Below are 19387 nucleotides of genomic sequence, written 5' to 3' on the forward strand. Positions count from 1 at the left end.
GAGAGAGACACACGCACTGCTGGCAGTGACTCCGCCCCCCTCCGTCTTTATTCAGTGCTCCTCAGCCTGAAGGACAGAGAGAAAGAATCACAGATCAGGACACCAGGAGGAGAGACGGGCCGAACACACCGAATCATGGCCACAGCAGACACGAGACCGCAGCACATCCTTCCGTCCGATCCCCGCACACCGAGCCTCATATCACGGATCACCGGCACCAGAACCGAGCTGACTGATACCACGGCGGATCCGAGGCCAGAATGAGGGTGATTTACGTCCAGAACGCCGGCGTGGTCGCTGCTTTCTCGCCTGAGATTTTCTGCGGTAGATTGAAACAAAGGAATAACGGAGAAATCATGATCGAACGCGCCACGGGAAAGAGAACACGTCATAACGGAGTAGGAAACGTCATAATGGTATCGAACGCGTCATAATAGAATAGTGCACCATAGATTCATTGTCGTTCTAATTGTGAATGATACATTGTAGCAGCTTTATAAGTGCCATAAAACCACATGGCACGTGTTCATTAGATTCTTTTTAATAATATGCCTTTTTAGTCCGTTTTTATCCATACTGAGCCCGGTTTTTATCGTTCATAATTAGACTGGGATTATTATTTTTCTTTAGATAGCCTACCATAGCCGGCTATAGGTAGAATAGATAGACATCTCATTAAAATATGAGTCATTATTGACAATCATAAATTAGTCTATATGTTAACATAATTAAACCTTCGCATTGTAATTTATTTATTTATTTATATGCTAATTAGCTATATTAATTAGGTTTTATATTATCAATATTTCAAAGCATTTAGTCAAGATATTTAAACTGAGGGAGGTTTAAAATATCCTCCCGCGTGATGGAGACACAAAGGCCAGGTGACCCGCCGGGACCCTCAGTGGTGGCGGTGGCGGAGGCCCCTGAGGGCCCCGGTGAGGTAAAACGCAGCAGCTCTGGTGTGAAGAAACATCATCACAAACACAACCTAAAGCATCGATATGAGCTGCTGGAGACCCTGGGGAGAGGAACGTACGGCAAAGTCAAGAAGGCCATCGAGCGCCATTCTGGAAGAGAGGTAAGCGTCTGCTAAATCAGTTTAGGTTTCTAAAAGGTTGAAGGTTCAAACCCTGCTAGATACTTAACCTCTAGTTAAAAAGTACTGTGGTGATATCATACGCCATGATACACTGATATATACCAGTGAGTCATTTGGTAAATGTACAGCACTGGCCTGGTTCTTGGGCCGGCTGTAGTTTGTCGTTTAGGGTGTCAGCTAAGCTATAATAATCCACTGTTGTGTTTGGCTCGTTTCAGCCCATCTCATGGGAATACCACCCCACGCTTGTGCTCCGCACGCGTTCGGTTTTGCAAGAGCAGATGTTTTAAATCTTGTGTAAACTTGCTTTAATGGCCCCCAATGAAACGCATCACACTTCAACCAATTGACCGTTTCTGTTGCAGTTGGGTTCAAAGGTCACTGCTGAGCGCTCACCATAATAATGCGACCATGTGTTAAAGACCTTGAGTTCTGACCCTCGGGTCACTCATGAACTCTGACCTAGATTCCAAGTTCTGCTGTGGGCATCAAGGTCAGGCAGGGCTTTAGTGTTCGTTTGTTCATTAATCAAACATACCGGATTCATTCGGCACACTGCGGCACGTGGCTTTGGTTGTTGTTTAACATTGCGGCTCAGTCACCGCAGAACCCAGAACAGCTGCTTGGAGCAATGAAATCTTTCCATTCTGCTAAAGCTCACTAAAAATGAAAATTCTGTCATAGTTTACTCACCCTATTGTCATTCCAACCCTGTATGACTCTTACTTCTTGTGAAGTAGGCTACAAAACAAGATACTTTTCAGTGTCTTTAGTCCATTTCAATGAAAGTCAAGGGGGTCCAATTTTGTTTGGACCCCAGCGTTCTACAGATTATCTTCTTGTGGTCGGCATAAACCATGTTGTTGTTTCTAGTTCTTTCACCCCGAATGGTTTTGAGAATAGTGTTAGCATCTGGCTGATTTGACTAGCTTCAACTAAGTGATTGATGAATTTGCGCCAAATTACAGTAGAGTCTGATTGTATGTATAGGAAATAGGGTTGGGCCGACAGACAATGCCATCGTCTATCGGCGATGGCTGACAGACATCACGTTGTTGAGCCCCCTTCCGGACCGCGAGAGAGAATGGTAGCACCATTTTACCGTTTCTAATTGAAGTGAGCATCGCGTAAAAACAGCGGTGAGAATCACGCCACAAGCACTCAGGATCGTTTGTGGTAATGATATTTTAGCGCTACATCCTCTAATAATTTTATCTAAAGCCAAACGCGCTTCATTCAAACCCTTTCAGCTCCGTGCGCGTTCTCTCTTTCTCCAGACGCGCGCCACATTAACGGTACGTGTCCACTAGCGGAGCAGAGCGAGCGTTTTAAATTAATTGTATATCGAGATTAATGCTCAAACGCGAACGTTTGAAGTCCCCTCATCATCGTCTGATGCCAATTTGGTAGACATCGCCGAACCCTAATGGGAAACTAACAATGAATGACTGTTTGTTTAGTTGTTTTGTTATTAGCATTTAGCATCGTTTTTTTAACCTGCCTAATAGACCTGAAACCCATTCTTGAGGCGCAACCTATAGATATATAGCCTTCTTTTAGTTTAATAATTTACAATTCAGGCTATTTCGCAACACATATAGTCACACACACACACAGGTCTGAGTGTATCGGTGGGCAGTGTGCCATCAGAGTGTTGGCAGGCTGCTGAAGAATGTATGAACACACTCCAACAGACCTAAAAATAAAACGGTGCACACACACTTACACATACATGTTTTTTCGTTTACCTCAAACTCCGACACATGGTAAAACATAATTTGTCATGCGTGTTTGTGGGCCCATAAACATAAAGTCACTCAGAGAGACATACGGTGTTGTTTTCTGGCACCAGTTTAGTGTGCTTAACAGGAATTAGTCAGAAAAACTGTTAACCGGCCGGACGCACTGTCTGTAAAGAGTTATAGTGCAGACGTATAGATAACAGACAGAAACCACTGATAACTGCTCACAGAGACTAAACATTTGACATCACAGAATCTTAACACACGCCTACACCCGTAGGAGAAATCACACAGTATTTTGATTCTTTTTCATACATTGCTTAAAGCGATAGTTCACTCAAAAATGAAAATTCTGTAATCGTTTAATCACGCTTATGTTGTTCAAAACTTGTATGACTTTTACACGACATCATTTTCACCTAAAATCAGAAAACTTTTTGTGTTTTGGCCATTCGTTTACACGACAGCGGCGTTTTGGGGGCCTGAAAACGAAACTGTTATTGTCTTCGTGTAAACTACAGAAATGTGAATTTGTGACATCATGTGCATGCGTATTAAATGTTCAATTTATAGGTGTGTTGTTTTTCTTTACAAAGTGACATCGCCAACTACTGGCTTGGCATGAATAATACAGCGTTTTTAATAGTTTTCGCGGATCCGTGTGAGCGGGGATCGTTTTGACAACGTTGTCATCTGTACGTGAAAATCGCAAAGGAAAAACGTTTTCGTTTTTAGTACTTCATTGTTGTGTAAACGTACCCTCAAGCCTTGGGTATACTTTGTTTTTTTTACGCGTACGCTACGCACAGCAAGTATACTTCATTTGACTCATACGCATACACAGGCGTTCGACGCATGCACAGTTTGAGCAATCTCCCGCCACGAGTTACAACCCATGTAAACATCTTTGTATTCTTTCATGCTAGAGTTGTACAAATGAGGGTACTTTCTAACCTCTTTCCACAATCTCTTGTCTATATAAGCCTCCATTGTCACAGTAGCTTGCATGCGTTCCCGTCTGTTCTGTTTATGCAGTTTTTCTTTGACTACCTTGTGAATCGACATCCCCAGGGCATGGTTGCCACCTAGTGGATAAACTAATTACTGCAAAAAAATTAAATGCGTACAAGGTTACAAAAATCTGACGGTGTGCATACAGTACGCGCATACTCTTCTGATGGCGAAATTCACATCATGCGCACGGTACGCTGACCCTTGCGTACGCATAAAATGTGAACTATAATGTGGGCTTTACTTCTGTGGAACACGAAAGACGCATTAACCCCCCTTTTGTGGCTTCGCTGAGAATGCACCATGTACTCGCATTGTGTTAATTGTATTTCAACACACTTTACAATACAGCAACGTGAAAATGCACTTGCATGCTTAAATGGGTTTACATACTTGTATGTGCATGTGTTCTGACAGATTTAGCAACGCAACGTTTTAAATTGAGCTTGCATACTGAGAAACGTTTGCGTTCACATTGCGTAATGAATAGAATTTTGAAACACGTCAGAATGCAACGCTGCATTAAATTGACTTTTCATATTTGCATTGAGTTATGAATTGTATTCTGACTTTCTAGGGCAACAATGTTGGAAATAGAGCTTGCGTACCTAAGCGTTTGTGTTCGCAACTTGCATTGCGTTATGAATAGCACTGAATAACCCAACAACTCGAAAAATCAAAGCTGTGCACATAGAAACATTTGGGGTTTTTTTTCACTTGCATTGTTAATGCTGTTTTGACACATTTCGGAGTGCAACAATGTGTGAAATCCCACTTGCGTACTGAATGAGTGATGAATGATTCAATGACAAATACATTTTTTAACTGTCACTTGTCGCCACCTACTGGTGTAACAATGTAATTGATACAATCTTTATTTGAAGACAAGTTACTTTCAAAAGGTGTTTTGCTCTATTTTGATCGCTACCGTAGACATCAGTGTTTATACCCAAAATATAAACTTTTATACTTCTGTGATAATTTGAATGATTGTAACAGAAATTATGATACTGTGTGATTGGAAAGACTGTTTGTGAAACTGTTTCATACCTAAACATGACAACTGCTCTCTCTGGCTCAGACAGATTTGAATCGCTGTGATCGTACTTGTCAAAGGTTTAATAGACATAGCCGAATCAGTGTAATTTAGGAATAATCCTAAATTCGCTTAGGTGTTTGAACTGAAATTGTGATCTTTTAACAATTAATCGTGCAGCTCTAATTTCAGGCCTTTCTGTATGTCAAATATTGTCTCATTTGTGTCTATCTTCAAAGGAAACATCAAAGACAAAGTTGATACTTAAATCGAACATAACTGTGATTTCCACTAAATCTCTTGAGACATGAAAGATCAACCTCTATAACCAGCCATAACAAGCAGCTCATATCATATTTAGCTTAGTGCCTCTCGGTGATGTCCCTTGTTAAAACAAACAAACTTTTGCTGCTGAATGCAATGTTTATTCTGCCATGATAATGCTTTACTATCTACCATCACAGACAAACACAAAGTTCTGATTGTTGATATGTGCTACAATCCAGTACAGAGTTTTCTTGACCTCTACCCCTATGGCACAGATAACCAAAGAGATTGCACAACATATTCTTCTTTATAGCTTCACCACCCTCTGATTCAGCATAATGACCAGAGCAGACCGATAGCATGTGTGTGTGAGCTCTCGCACGTATGAGGTCAGTTCTGTACGTGTTTGCATTGCATTTGTGTGAATCTGAATGTACAAACAAGATCGGATGTCCACAGAACATAACAGTAAGCATTCCTTCCATGGTGTGTGATGAATTGGTCAAATTTCCATCATGTGAGTGTGTGTTTGTTTGTACATGTCCTTCTGTAGGCAAAAGGTCACTGTGACAGTGTGAAAGTAGACAAACATTTTAAAGTCCATCTTGAGCAGGAAATTAAAGCGTCGTGGAAAATTAATATCCTGTACAGGGGCCAAAACAGCATGATAGAAATGCAACAGGCTCTAAATTCTGATCCAGGGTCAGTGAGAGTATCTGAGTCTTGGTCATCAAAGGGAAACAAAACTGATCTCATGTTCGCTTTGATGTTTTCATTGGAAGCTGGCGGCCTCTAGTGGCCATAGTAGGCAGGGACAGTTTATTTCATGAAATAAGTTAGCAAATATTCTATCCAGCATGTTGTAGTTGGTTGCCTGGGTTTTATGTAGTATTTCGAGGTTTTAGATTCAAATCCCTAACCCTTTGCAAGCATCATTAAAGGATTATTTCACTTCAGAATTAAAATTTCCTAATAATTTACTCACCCCCATGTCATCCAAGATGTCTATGTCTTTCTTTCTTCAGTAGAAAATAAATTAAGCTTTTTGAGGAAAACATTCCAGGATTTTTCTCCATATAGTGGACTTCAGTGGGGACCAACGGGTCGAAGGTCCAAATTACAGTTTCAGTGCAGCTTCAAAGGGCTCTACACGATCCCAACCGAAGACTAAGGGTCTTATCTAGCAAAACAATCAGTCATTTTCTATAAAAAAAAAAAATTATATACTTTTTAACGGCAATTGCTCATCTTGCATTAGCTCTGTGATGTGCCACACATTACGTAATCACGTTGGAAAGGTCACGCGTGACAGGCGGAAGTGTATACAAAGCGAACGTGCAAGTCAAACCCTTTACAAAAAAAAGGTAAAACAACGATGTCAGACAATTTTGAAATTGGAGGAGAAAACGAGATGGAGTTTTTCGCCCTACCGCGGTACATCTGCTTACGTCACACATGACCTTTCCAACGTGATTACGTAATGCGTGGCGCATCACAGAGCTAGTGCAAGATGAGCATTTGTGTTTAGAAGGTATATACATTTTTATTTTTTTTATGACCGAAAATGACAGATCGTTTCACTAGATAAGACCTTTATTCCTCGTCTGGGATCGTGTAGAGCCCTTTGAAGCTGCACTGAAACTGACATTTGGACCTTCAACCCGTTGGTCCCCATTGAAGTCCACTATATGGAGAAAAATTCTGGAATGTTTTCCTCAAAAACCTTAATTTCTTTTCGACTGAAGAAAGAAAGACATGAACATCTTGAATGACATGGGGGTGAGTAAATTATCAGGAAATTTTAATTCTGAAGCAAACCAATCCTTTAACGAAACACAAAAACTCGTCTGCACTTTTATTGATGCTGTATTCTGTTCATTTGGCTTGCACACAGATAAACAAATAAAAAGCTCCACTGGTCGGAATCCTGTTACTACCTCAGTGGGAACGCAGTCTTTTTTTCTTCCTGGAGATTATTTTAAACTCTCGCTCCTGCTGCGAATGAACAAACTGCAACATTAGTATTCCTGGCGTCTCCAGCGGACCTGGCGGGAGGTGAATACCTTCAACTGCACATAACTTCATGAGCTCATGGAAAACACTCCGTGATGGCTTTCCAATAAAGAGCAGGACTTGCCCATTCTGCTTTTAGAGAACGGGCCCTGGTTTCTGGATTTGTTTATGTCTTTTTATTCCACATAATCAGTTTTGAAGCATTCCACTAGGGCTTTCCTTTTATGGATATAGTCGGTGATTTACCTTCAGCTCCTCGGAAACATGTGGTTTTGGTTTCTCCGAGAAAAGCAGTGGTTCGCCTGCATGCTTGCCATTAATGTGAAGACACAGGCGTCCGCTGTTCGGAGAACTACAGCGATGATGAGAAGCCACATGCTGGAGATGTCAATGTGCATGACATCACAAAACAAACAGCATTGACAAAGGCCTTCCTCTTTTCCAACAAAGGTCTGTCATCAGCTCACTCATTGTTCCATTTGTTCTTTAAATGGACGTGTAGCACACGCCTGGGAGGGTGAGATAGGACAGAAATAGACAGGAAATCACTACCCAGATATCATTTCCTCTTTCCTCCTGGTGACATCATCCATCAGGCAGTCAGCAGGGCATCATCTCTCGGCCCACATCTTATCTCCAGTTCTGTTGTGTTCAGGTCATGTGATGGACATAATATAGAGATATCAGTGCAGTGTCCTCAGGGCCCATGAGAGCCGAATAAACACATGAGAGAGCTTTCAAACACTGCACCCTCATTTTCCCAAAAAAAACATCAGGAAAATTATACAGCAAGAGGCTGAAAATATGCTCAGTCGTGATGTGTTTATGGGATGATTCTATGTGTGTGTGATGGGATGATTACACCTCTCTGTCTGAAGAATCTACTCAGGTGTTTTTCTGAAATTCAGAAATAGAATGTTTGTCAGAGTGGTTAGTGCACGTGCTCAAACACTTATAGCTGTCATTTCCTGTTAAAAAAGAAAAAGAAAAAAAAAGTGGCTTATGCTAGCCACACACTTGAGGATTTTAAGCCTGATTTTGGGCCCGATTTGCACCCCCTAACAATTGGGAAGAGCGTGGCCCGATTCGAGGCTTGTCGCAACCAACTTTTTGTCCAAAAAATCCTCAATTGTGTATAGAGCTGCATGATTCTGGATAAATTAATAATCACGATTTAGTTTGTTTCAAAAAGAGATAACGATTCTCCCACGATTCTGAACAGACGACTAGATAAAATAACATGTAAATTACTAGAGGTTCTGACAAAATATTAATTGCTGCAGTCTATTTAAAAATGTTTAATTAATTAGAATGAATATGTAAAAAAAAAAATGGTTGAACGAATGATTCAATGACTCATAAAGACTACACTTGTTTCATTACTGGATGAATTTTTGAACTAATCTCTTGATTGAATGATTCAATGACAAATACATTTTTAAGTCACTTGTCGCCACCTACTGGTCTGACAATGTAATTGATACAATCTTTATCGACCAAAATTAGCATATTTTACAAATACTTTTATAACCTTTAATCTTAAAATGGAGTAATATTTGAAGCTCTAAAACTCTTTCTTCTTTTCAGGTTGCCATCAAGTCTATCAGGAAGGAGAAGATTAAAGATGAACAGGACATGGTTCACATTCGACGAGAAATCGAGATCATGTCGTCTCTTCGCCACCCACATATCATCTCTATATATGAAGGTATTCATCAGTCTATCTATCTATCTATCTATCTATCTATCCATATGTCTGTCTATCTACCTATTAATCAATGCACTCAAACTCAACAATGAATAAAAAGGACAATTCTAATGAATCATTAGTAATCTTTCATTGACTATTAATAGGCTTGTGTTGTGAAGGATAGTAAAGGCCTTTTGTTTTGTTCATGCAATAATATTTAAATTAAACTAGATCAGCCTCAGTGAATATGACACTCCCCATTCCTGACCAGCATGTGTTTCAATGGTTAGTGAAGCCCTGTGTTGATTATTTCTAAAGACGTTTTTGCTGCCGTCTGGTTTCTTCTGCTGATTCTGTGCCACGGCGGGCCTGGCGAGCTCTCGGCACGCTGACTCGACGGTTTTCCGCTCAAAGTCCGTCTGGGTTTATAGGGCAGTTTATTTTTGAAAAGTTGCCGTATTCATCTTTGTTCTGTGTCATGACTCCGCCTGTGTTGTGGTTGGCTCGACTCAAATAGGGGAGAACACCTCTTTAAACGAGTCTCTGGAGTTGCCAGCTTTAAATGAGTCTCTGGAGACTCTTTTTTTTCTTGTGTCTGGCTGTCTTTCATTGCTCCAGTGTCAGAGTGTCTTTCTCTTTTAATTTAATCTTGCCGTGTTAAGTTATGTTTATGGTTTTGGGTTGGTCGTGGAAATTTTCAGATAGAGGAATGAATGTGAATTGCTTACGTACCCGTTTAGCAGCGTGAACTTTCCCAGAGGAACTTTTTATTACTCAGAGCTTGCTCTTTAATTGCTCAGGAGATTTAGAGTTAAAAGTGTGTCAATTGTTACTCCTAAAATTCCACACAAATGAGACAATGAGACAATAAAACTCAAGCTCATATTGACTTCTCTGACTTTTGATTGCAAACTTTTTGGCAAATCTGAGCATACTGTGAGACATTTGAGATTACTGGTGTCTTTTTTTATGGTTATACTATTTCGATTGTCCACTTTAGACATTCTACTATCTATAAGTAACTTTGCAACTACTAGTCAACTAACTCTCATTAATTTGCATTTGCCACTACATGTAAACTAACTCTCATTAGAGTATTAGTAGACTGTTAGGTTAGGTTAGGGTTAGGGTTTCTAGAATAAGTTGACATCTTCTTGCAAAGTTACTTGTAGTCAGTAGGATGTCTGTTGGGGAGCATCAAAATAAAGTGTTAGCAGATATTTAGTAGGCAGTCTACTAATACTCTAATGACTGGTAGTTGACATGTAGTTACAAAGTTACTTAGTTAAGTCTGTAGTGGACTATCAAACTATTTTTTTTTTTTTTCAGGAGAAACATCTGAGAATCAGGAGACTTGAGCAAAGTCTCTATTTAGTTTGTCTTTAGCCTCATTGTGATATTGGAGAAACAGTTGAGATTTCATTTGGGATTTTCCTTTCCTACAGGCCAGTTTATTTGTCAGAAAGATTTTCTCGTATCACTGTAGAATTTGTCGCTGAGCTTCGATATTTAGCATCACTTTGAGAAGACTGCGATTTATTCTCTTTAAAACAGTAATGTGTGTTATGTTAACTCTGTTATTTGCACGTTCCCAGAAGGCCTTGCGCTAGCATTCCCTGCTGTTCTGTGGAAAGTGGTGGCGGACACAAGAGATTCTGTAAAAAGATGAGAACTGATTCTGGACGTGTGACAGGAGCCGGCGGCAGCGCCAAATGCTTGGGTGGGGTGATCCGTACGAGGATTTTTGGGGTTTTGCAGAAACAGCCACTTTCTGCTGCGTCGGACTGTAATTTGCTGTGTTTGTTCCTCTGGATTTTTCGGCTTCTCCTGGTTGTTAGCGGATTCTGCTGTGACCTGCTGAACTTTCTGGACTGGCCACTACAAAACAAAGTCTTTTCACTTTTATGCATCCAGTAGTTTTTTTACTTGTACTTTTTCATTGTGGGTTGCATTCTGAAGAAACAAGGCGCCACTGTACATGCTTATTTTTGACTGGACGCCTCTCTATTGAAGCCTTGGCCTAAACTAGACATGGGTCACGATAACCAGCTGGTCAATTACTGAGGCCTCCAAATTTATCTAGATTTTTTTTCTTATGTTCTTTATTATAATATACATACATATATAAGTTGCTTCATTGAAGCTTATTGTATTTTGTAGATCATTATGGTATTATGAGAGCGAGATCGTCTAAAAGAGTGTAGTACCTGATATAGCATTCATTCTTCAGGTCGATATCCATTATAAAAAAACTGTTTGAATGTGCGATAAGAAAAGTGATATCTTTGTCTTTGTCCTTTTAAAAGTTAAGGGGATTTCCCACAGCGCTAAAACAACTTCCATGTTCTGACTCACTCACTCACTCATAAAGAGAGTCTTTGCCGCCATCTAATGGTGTAATAACTGACTTGTGGAATTACATTATGGGAACTAGAGGATAAACATACTGGACGATATAACAACTTTATTGTAAATTGTATTGCCAACTCCAAACTGGAATAAAGCATTTTTACACTGATTCAACTGTGGTAAACAGCTCATTAAATAAACATTCTGAACATATATAAATAAAACATCAGGAATAAACATGCAAGTTCTAAATAAACCATCTCCTGCTCAGATTTTCAATATGGTGTTGTTTTGTTTTGTAGTGTTTGAAAATAAGGACAAGATAGTGATCGTCATGGAATACGCCAGTAAAGGCGAACTCTATGACTACATCAGTGAACGCAGGCGCCTGACTGAGAGAGAAACCCGACACTTCTTCAGGCAGATTGTCTCTGCTGTGCACTACTGCCACAAGGTACGCACCTCTCTTATCTCTCTCTTTTCCACTTTATCTCTTTCTCAATCCCTTTCTCTTTCCAAAGAGAGCCTCATGTGTCATCAGGGTTCCTGCAGAGCTGCACGTGCAGTTATTCGATGAAATTGGGCTGTGCAGTGCGAGTCTATTATCTTTGGCTCTTGTCGGTTTGGGAGGAATCTTGGAACAGACAACAGATGTGAAACAGCTTTGCATCATGGGTCACACATTTCAGCTTTTAGCAGAGCTGTCGATGGAGTAATAAACCAGCCAACTACATTTTCGTGAATAAGGTCTTTCCAGTTTCTTACAATTGGACCTTTTCTTTTAAAGTCATTTTAATAGTTTTAAATTAGCTTGTTGCAAAGCTTAGCATAAAAATACATAGGTCAAACAAATACTAGATGAAAAAAGCCATTGTAAACAGAAAAAGACTTTTTCTGTTAAGGTCAACTTCGTATATATGTAACGTAGGCCAGTAAGAGCTGTGTGTGTAAACCTCCCCTGGCCTCAAGAGGTGTGCTAGTGACTGATGCTAGAGGCTGCGGTCTTTAGCGTCCTTGTTAACACGCCCGCCTCCCATGCTGGAGACGCCAATTTGAATCCCACTTGGAGCGGGTCGAGTAGGAACATTTACATTTGGTGCCGTGACCCAGATGGGAGTGAGGTTTAAGGGGGTGAGTGTAACGGAGGCCAGTTAGTAAAGAGCTGGCCAGGTAAATCTCACTCCCCTGGCCTCAAGAGGTGCACTAGAGACTGACGCTAGAGGCTGCAGTCTTTAGCGTCCTTGTTAGCGTGCCCGCCTCCCATGCCAGAGACGCCGGTTCGAATCCCGCTTGGAGCGGGTCGAGTAGGACCGGTTACATATATTTATAACTGACATTTCTCTGGTTTCGTCCACCATTTTTGGGTGGATTTTTTTGTCACTGGGCTCACTGCAATGCATTCACACACTTACCTACCTTTTAGAACAGCACATCAAAATGCTTACAATCTTACAAATGAGACAGTCCTGTTCCCCCATGATGCACTGCTCAGAGTCAATCAAGGTCTCCGTGGACCTGTACTGGGTGGGCTGGTTTGCAGCTGAAGATGACGTGATGTCATATTTCAGGGCAGGGGAGCTCCCAGACACCAGAGGGGAGGGTAATGAATCATCATCACCATGGGCAACCACAATGTGGGGGATTTTTGGGTGGGGTCCACCAGACAACACAAGAAAGCAGTCTGTTAAACTGTCAGTTTATAGTCCATCTGCTAAAAGCTGTGCATGCTGAACACATGCGTCCTTCATGGTCATCAGACATCTGTAATGAACTCTCTCAGATCCTAAGCCCCTTGTGACTGTGTTTCTGGGAGTGCTGTAACCCAGATGCTGCTTGTTACTTTTAAGGAAACACAAGGACTAACTGCACAATCATGTCCCAATCAAGAGCTGGTGTCTAAACAGAATTGTAATTAGAGATATTGTTTGTGGAACAGATGTCAGTGGTTAATTGGTCGTATTCTGCTGGCTATGACAGTATTATCTCCAATCTCTAAAATGTATTCTTACGTTTTCTTTACAGAATGGTGTTGTTCACCGGGACCTGAAACTGGAAAATGTGCTACTGGATGAAAACTGTAACATAAAGGTGAGAATGTTTTTTTTAGTTAGAATGGTCCTGAAACCGTGGCTAGTCCTAGTTCACATCCGTACTATATGGTATAACACATTAGGATTAGTGCATCCCAAATAATAGTACATAGAAAAAATGTTTTCAGTACAATTCAGTAGGATTTAAATGTAAATATGTGAACTTAAAAATGATGGTCTTCATGAAACATGATGTTGAATGAAACAAAATGAAACGATGAATGAAACAGTATGAAACAAAAATCACTGCTTATGAAAACAAACACTTTCTAAACCACGAAAAATAAAATTTTAGCTGCACTGGTTCTCTAAAACAGAACAACTTGTTTATTGTTTATCCAGATTGCTGATTTTGGGTTGTCCAACCTGTATCATAAAGACAAGCTCCTCCAGACCTTCTGTGGTAGTCCACTGTACGCGTCCCCGGAGATCGTCAACGGCAGACCGTACCGTGGTCCAGAGGTGAGGCATGCTCAGATAAGGAAAGCTATACAAGCTGCTCTTTATGTTGAACATTTTTTTCCAGGGTCATAAAAACATGCTGGAATGGTTTACTACAGGCCTACATGACGTGATGCACAGACATAAACCCTTGAGGTTTGCATCATCGTAAATGAAACACCCCTCAGTTTCATTATGTTAGCATGTGAAATCCACTGTGAGCGGCTGTGATCTATCAGAGACAGTCTGTGTGGTGAGTGAAGCCTCGTTCAGCTCTTTGATGGGATTATCCTTCCACAGACCTCTAGAATCAGGCAAACACACACTGGTGCTTCCCTACTGAACATGGAGCGCAGCTGGAGTTTCTTTCTCCAAGTATCTCTGATTATATGTGTCAATCCTGGGTCAGAGTTAAAAGGATCTTTAGAGCTTTACATGGGTCTCTCTTGTGGTATTCAGCCCAGGGCATTTTAAGATAGAAGTAATTCAGTGTACTTTATAGACTTTAGCCTGCAATAATTTGCTGCAATTTTCCTCAGGGGTAGAGAAAACACTACAATGTAGAGGATGTAATCAAAAAGCCAAACCTTGCAATCAATAAAATAAATAAAGTCTCTTGCCATGGTGGTCGCCTTGAGCTAACAATCACTCCATAAGTGATTTCCTGTGAACTGACAACTCAAGGACCTGGAAAACCATTCAGGTTGCTGGGGCGGTCATGAGATTTCTAGCCTACATACCTTGTCCTTTCACCCTACCCTCCATAACTTGCATAACTGACTGCTCAGGGTGATATGTTGTGTTATAAAATGTTTCAAAGCAGACTGATAGCATATAGAGTTGATGCTGAAAAACACCCTGAAACCAGCAAAAGCGGTAGACTGGTACAGTCTAATGCTGTTCCTGCTTGCTGGAGTGTCCTATTGCTTTCCAAAAAAGTCCAAAAAGTCATGCTTTAAATAGATTCTTGCATGAAAGCACAGTCTAACCAACCCAGCCTTGTCATGTGATTTCTATACCTCCTCTGTATGACAGGATATCTGAAGTGTCATTTATTCAACATTTAGCAGTAACTCAATGTTCTTTCAGAGTCAGCTGACATCAATGCAATCCATTATTTGTAGGTGGACAGCTGGGCTCTGGGAGTGTTGCTGTATACGCTAGTCTATGGCAGTATGCCGTTCGATGGAGGGGACCACAAAAATCTCATTCGGCAAATCAGCAATGGAGAGTATCGAGAACCATCCCAGTCATCAGGTACTGGATTGAACTCAGTTCAGAATGCCTTTTGTATAGAGAAATGAGTATTCAGGTAAACTTGTCTCTGATTATGCTAAACAAGAAGCTGGTTTGGTCTTTTGTTTAGATGCTCGTGGTCTGATCCGGTGGATGCTGATGGTCAACCCTGAGCGGCGGGCAACAGTGGAAGACATCGCCAATCACTGGTGGGTAAACTGGGGATGGAAGACCAGTGTGTGTGACTGTGAATCGCAAAGGGATTCTGGCTCGCCCATGCTGGCTCGTCTCATTGACTGGCAGAACCGGACTGAGCCACGACCCACTAAAGCCATCCGGTCCGAACCATTCCTGCTTGTCCGTCAACGGCCCAAAAAGTCCAAGAAAGAGAATGATGTTGGAGCGTCTCACTGTAATGGTGAGGACAGCCTGGGCCTCAAGAGACCAAAGAGCATCCTGAAGACAAGAACCTCTGAAGAGCAACGCTCTCCAAGTCTGGAGGAGATAGAGTCCGGTGCGGGAACCCCAGAGAAGGAATCTGGGCCTGAGGGTGAAGAGGGCGAGGAGGAGCAGGGGCTAACAGGCAACTCTCCTACTAAGGCGATTTCCATCCTTCCTAAGAAGGGAATTCTAAAGAACAACCAACAACGGGAATCAGGGTACTATTCTTCCCCAGAGCGCAGTGAGTCCTCTGACCTGCTAGGTGGCAACATTACACCTCTCGCCGCCAGCTCACCACCAAAGCGAGCGGTTGGTAGAAAAGGCATCTTGAAACGCAACGGGAAGTATTCTACGTACAGCGGTGCTCCTCCTATGAGTGTCCTTGGAGAACCAGCACCTGGCGATTCAGGTTTATCCCGCAGTCAGAGTCGCCCATCCAGTATTGTAAGGGAGGATAGCGACACCATCAGCAACAGTTCCTTCAGCGGCGCTGACTGGCCCCCACCCAGAACCCGCCCCAACATCAGAGGCTGTGTGTCTGCAGAAAACCTTCTCCAGCTGGCCAACTTTAAAGGTCTCCAGGCAGCTCCTCCCCTACATAGTGGGAAATTCAGTCGAGGAACGCAGGGCTCTCCGGGGGATAACAGCAGCTTCTCTTTGTTAGGAGATCTTGATGATATGACTCAGGTGTACCAACAAGCCCTGGACATCAGCAACAACCTGTCATAGGGGTAGGGGCCAGTTGAAAGGGGCCTAGAAAGGAAGGAGGAGGAGCAAGTGGAAGGTGTTTGTTTGGCATGTTGTTGACGACCAGTGCAAAACTGGGATTCTATGAATGTGAGTCCTTTTTCAATGGGATGATATTGGAGGTTGTGTACAACCAAACCTTAAACCTAACTCCTAACCCTTAACCCTAATCCTACCCTATCCTTCCTTACCTTAACCATACCCAATTTTATACATATTAAAAAATTTGTATCAAATACAACTTGGGGAACTACAGCCTTGGGGGATTTAAGGGTTTGAAGTAAGTAAAATTTAAGTTGGTACTCTGTGACATTATCCCCCTACAGGCAAGAAATGAAATTAAATGTTTACATATTAAGTAAAAGGTGAGTTGGCATCACAATAAGGCATCATGTAACGGCAGCCTTGATGAAACAAAAATAAGAGCCAACCGGATTTTATCAAGCACCTTAAAACTCTCACAGAGCACATGTCGTTTGTGGTCTTTACTTCCAAAAAAAGAAACCAGGGTCTTGCTCCAAATGAACTGTTGTTGTGTATTATTTATTAATATTTTTTGTAGATTTAGTGATACAAAACTGGTGTGGTCTGGCAGTACTGGAAGAATGAGAAAACTCAAATCTCTCCTTGCCCTTGATTGGAACTGACATATATAATTGTTATTTTCCTTTCTTGGTTATTGCGATATGTCATTTAAACTGCATATGTAACGATCAAAATCATATTGATCCTATGAGTAGAATCATATCTATGGACTTATAGAAGTGCCTTTTTGTTTGTTTGGTTTTTTTATTCAAATTAAATTATGTATGTCATTTCCTTAAGGTGGAGAGAGATGCCAGAGGAAGCTGTCATCAGATGAACAGTGCTTTATTATTTTTGTTTTATTATTTTGATTTTATTTTTGAGTTTGTATTGAATGCTTAGAAGAGGCCCAGGACCTCTGAGCACAAAGCCTACCCTACAGAACTACCTGACTTCAAGGTTAAATTTGCCCCACTACTGATGAGAGACCAGTGCTTTACAGTGCATAGTCAGTCTGTAATCACCTTCAAAAGGAGTTTATTTCCAGAACCTGTTGGGTAATTCAAAGTTCCAGCATGCTGGATTGGTCGTTTCTGATCGAGTCCTGACAGGAACATGTGTGCATGCAGCATGCGTTTCTCTGGAATGATACTCTTGTGGTTTCTTGATTGGGTTAGGTGACTGTTTGGGGTTTCTGGACAACCTCACCTTAACAAGGTTTAACACAAGGTAGAAATGTCAGACACAGGCTCAGCTCTAAAGAATGTTTCAGGAGGAGACAAGCTTGTTTGACTATTTCAAAGGTTTTTGACTGTAGGAACATTGTCTCTCCCAGTGTTTATCTGTTGATGCTTAGGGATCATAATTGCTCAGCTCTAAGAATAACGGATTATTGGTTCTCTGTTGAACTTTGATGCCCAAAACACTCCTGTTAGGGCTAAAAAAAACAAGTAGACCGATTAGTTTCAAAGCTGTGATGAGGCAGCAAATTCCAAAGGCTCTTTAGAGGCATGTTTGGACTAGAGAGCTTCCCTGTGTCGTAGGTTTAATGGGATAGAAGCTTTATTGTTTCAGAATCTTTAGTCCTTTGTTTCTTGTATACCTGCAGAATATCAAACGAATGAAAGTGCAATTTTAGTTTTAAGGCTGTTGTCTAAATGTTTTTAGAAGGTAAGTGTGAAGTAGCTGTAGTAGAAAGAGGTATTTAACAAGGTATGTTCATGAACGCTTTTATGGATGGAGGACACTTTTCCAGTAAGAGGGTCATAGTTATTCACTGGAAAGTACGACGTAGCTTTGTATTTTGCTGCATGTGAAGAAAGACTAGTGCAAGTGTAGAAATAGTGAGTTGAAGAAAGTAGATGAAAGGATAAGGGAAGTATTTTGTACCAAAGAAGGTGTTTATGGGTAGAAATGTCAGGAGTAAAGAGATGCTAAGTTAGCTGTCAGCACCAAAAATTTCAACTGAAAAAGATAATGGGAGGCATTTTGTTCAAAGGAGGTCCTGGGTAGATATTATAGACACACCTAATGTGTATCTTTTATCGTACTGCATTTCTGTATTGCATTGTATTGTCAACTGGATTCAGTGATCAAATTATACTATGTTAGTATTTTTATGTTATTGCGCTTCTGTTTTTGATTCTCCAAAATATTGTTATTATTGATTTACCTTACAGAAGGACGTTGTGCGTATAATCAACGATCTCTCCTGGTCTCTACAGGTTTTCAGTGCAAACATGCAGTGCTAATGCTAATGTCTAGCATTTGCAGAAACAGACGATCAATCACAACTACTGCAGTTTTATCAGGGTCATTTGACGTGTGTCTGAAATCTCAAAAGCCGCCTCACAGATCTGACCCAATATTTGGTGTCACGATATTCACTATCAACCTTTTTTGTCTTAATATACTTTAGGACTTAGAAGTTGAGCATCCACTTAAATGTGCCATTGCTAACCATAGTGCCATCATAACTGAGATTAACAGAGAGGCGGCCATTGCAAATCAAATGCAAACATGCTTTTAGCCAAACTGGAAATACCTGGTGCATTTTAGTCCAAATTCAGCATAGAGGAAAACTTGACTGGATATTAGTATTATGTTATTTATGCATTATTTTATTATGGTTAATTACTTTTGTTGGTCAATGCCATAATCTTTTTTGGGGGTTTGGTATCAGTTTGAAAAACCTGGACTGCCAAGGTATTTTTCGTTCAGTGCCTTTGCTATCTTTTATGATTTTTTTTTTTTGATAATAAAATTATTACAATTGCATTTTTATACTCTATTTATTGGTGGTGAAGCCATTTAATTTCATTTAACAGCACTCATACAAAGTGTGCATGTGTGAGTGTGTGTTTAGACACAAACAAACACTGAAAGACAACTGGAAGAGCAAAATAACAGAAAGATGGTGCATTGTGGTTTTGTTGTAAAGCTTTGGTTGTGTATTCAGCTGCTTTGGTTGTTGTTTGGTGGAGATATCTCACTAACCAGCAGTGTTTTGTACCACAGAACCAAATCTGTGTAAAACCAACTCAATAAACAGATCATTTCAAAGGAGCTGTTGTCTGTGTCTACTTTATTTGAATGAACTATTCTGCATGTTATTTAGTAGACCAATGAACCATTTGAATCACTGATTTGGATCCCCTTTTCTGTTAAACAGGTTTATAACAATATGACGGTGAGTAC

The 19387-nt window shown here is 40.8% G+C and overlaps 1 protein-coding gene across 1 annotated transcript; it reads left to right on the forward strand.

Annotated features, from left to right (window-relative positions):
• The first annotated feature begins 35 nt into the window (after window positions 1-35).
• On the forward strand, window positions 36-19255 carry nuak1b (NUAK family, SNF1-like kinase, 1b). The gene is made up of 7 exons (XM_051883907.1): window positions 36-1081; window positions 8759-8879; window positions 11513-11664; window positions 13233-13298; window positions 13643-13762; window positions 14866-14998; window positions 15108-19255. The coding sequence occupies exons 1-7, from the start codon at window positions 866-868 to the stop codon at window positions 16145-16147; spliced, it is 1848 nt and encodes a 615-aa protein (XP_051739867.1). The 5' UTR covers window positions 36-865; the 3' UTR covers window positions 16148-19255.
• The last annotated feature ends 132 nt before the right edge of the window (window positions 19256-19387 follow it).

This window comes from Ctenopharyngodon idella, chromosome 24, assembly GCF_019924925.1.
Source record: "Ctenopharyngodon idella isolate HZGC_01 chromosome 24, HZGC01, whole genome shotgun sequence".
In the NCBI taxonomy this organism is placed as follows: Eukaryota; Metazoa; Chordata; class Actinopteri; order Cypriniformes; family Xenocyprididae; genus Ctenopharyngodon; species Ctenopharyngodon idella.

Bases quoted from the DNA above. Each gene is read 5' to 3' on its own strand.
- nuak1b (XM_051883907.1), top strand. From the start codon at position 866: ATGGAGACACAAAGGCCAGGTGACCCGCCGGGACCCTCAGTGGTGGCG. The intron at 13,763-14,865 runs GTGAGGCATGCT...CATTATTTGTAG, and splicing joins GACCGTACCGTGGTCCAGAG to GTGGACAGCTGGGCTCTGGG. The intron at 14,999-15,107 runs GTACTGGATTGA...TCTTTTGTTTAG, and splicing joins AGAACCATCCCAGTCATCAG to ATGCTCGTGGTCTGATCCGG.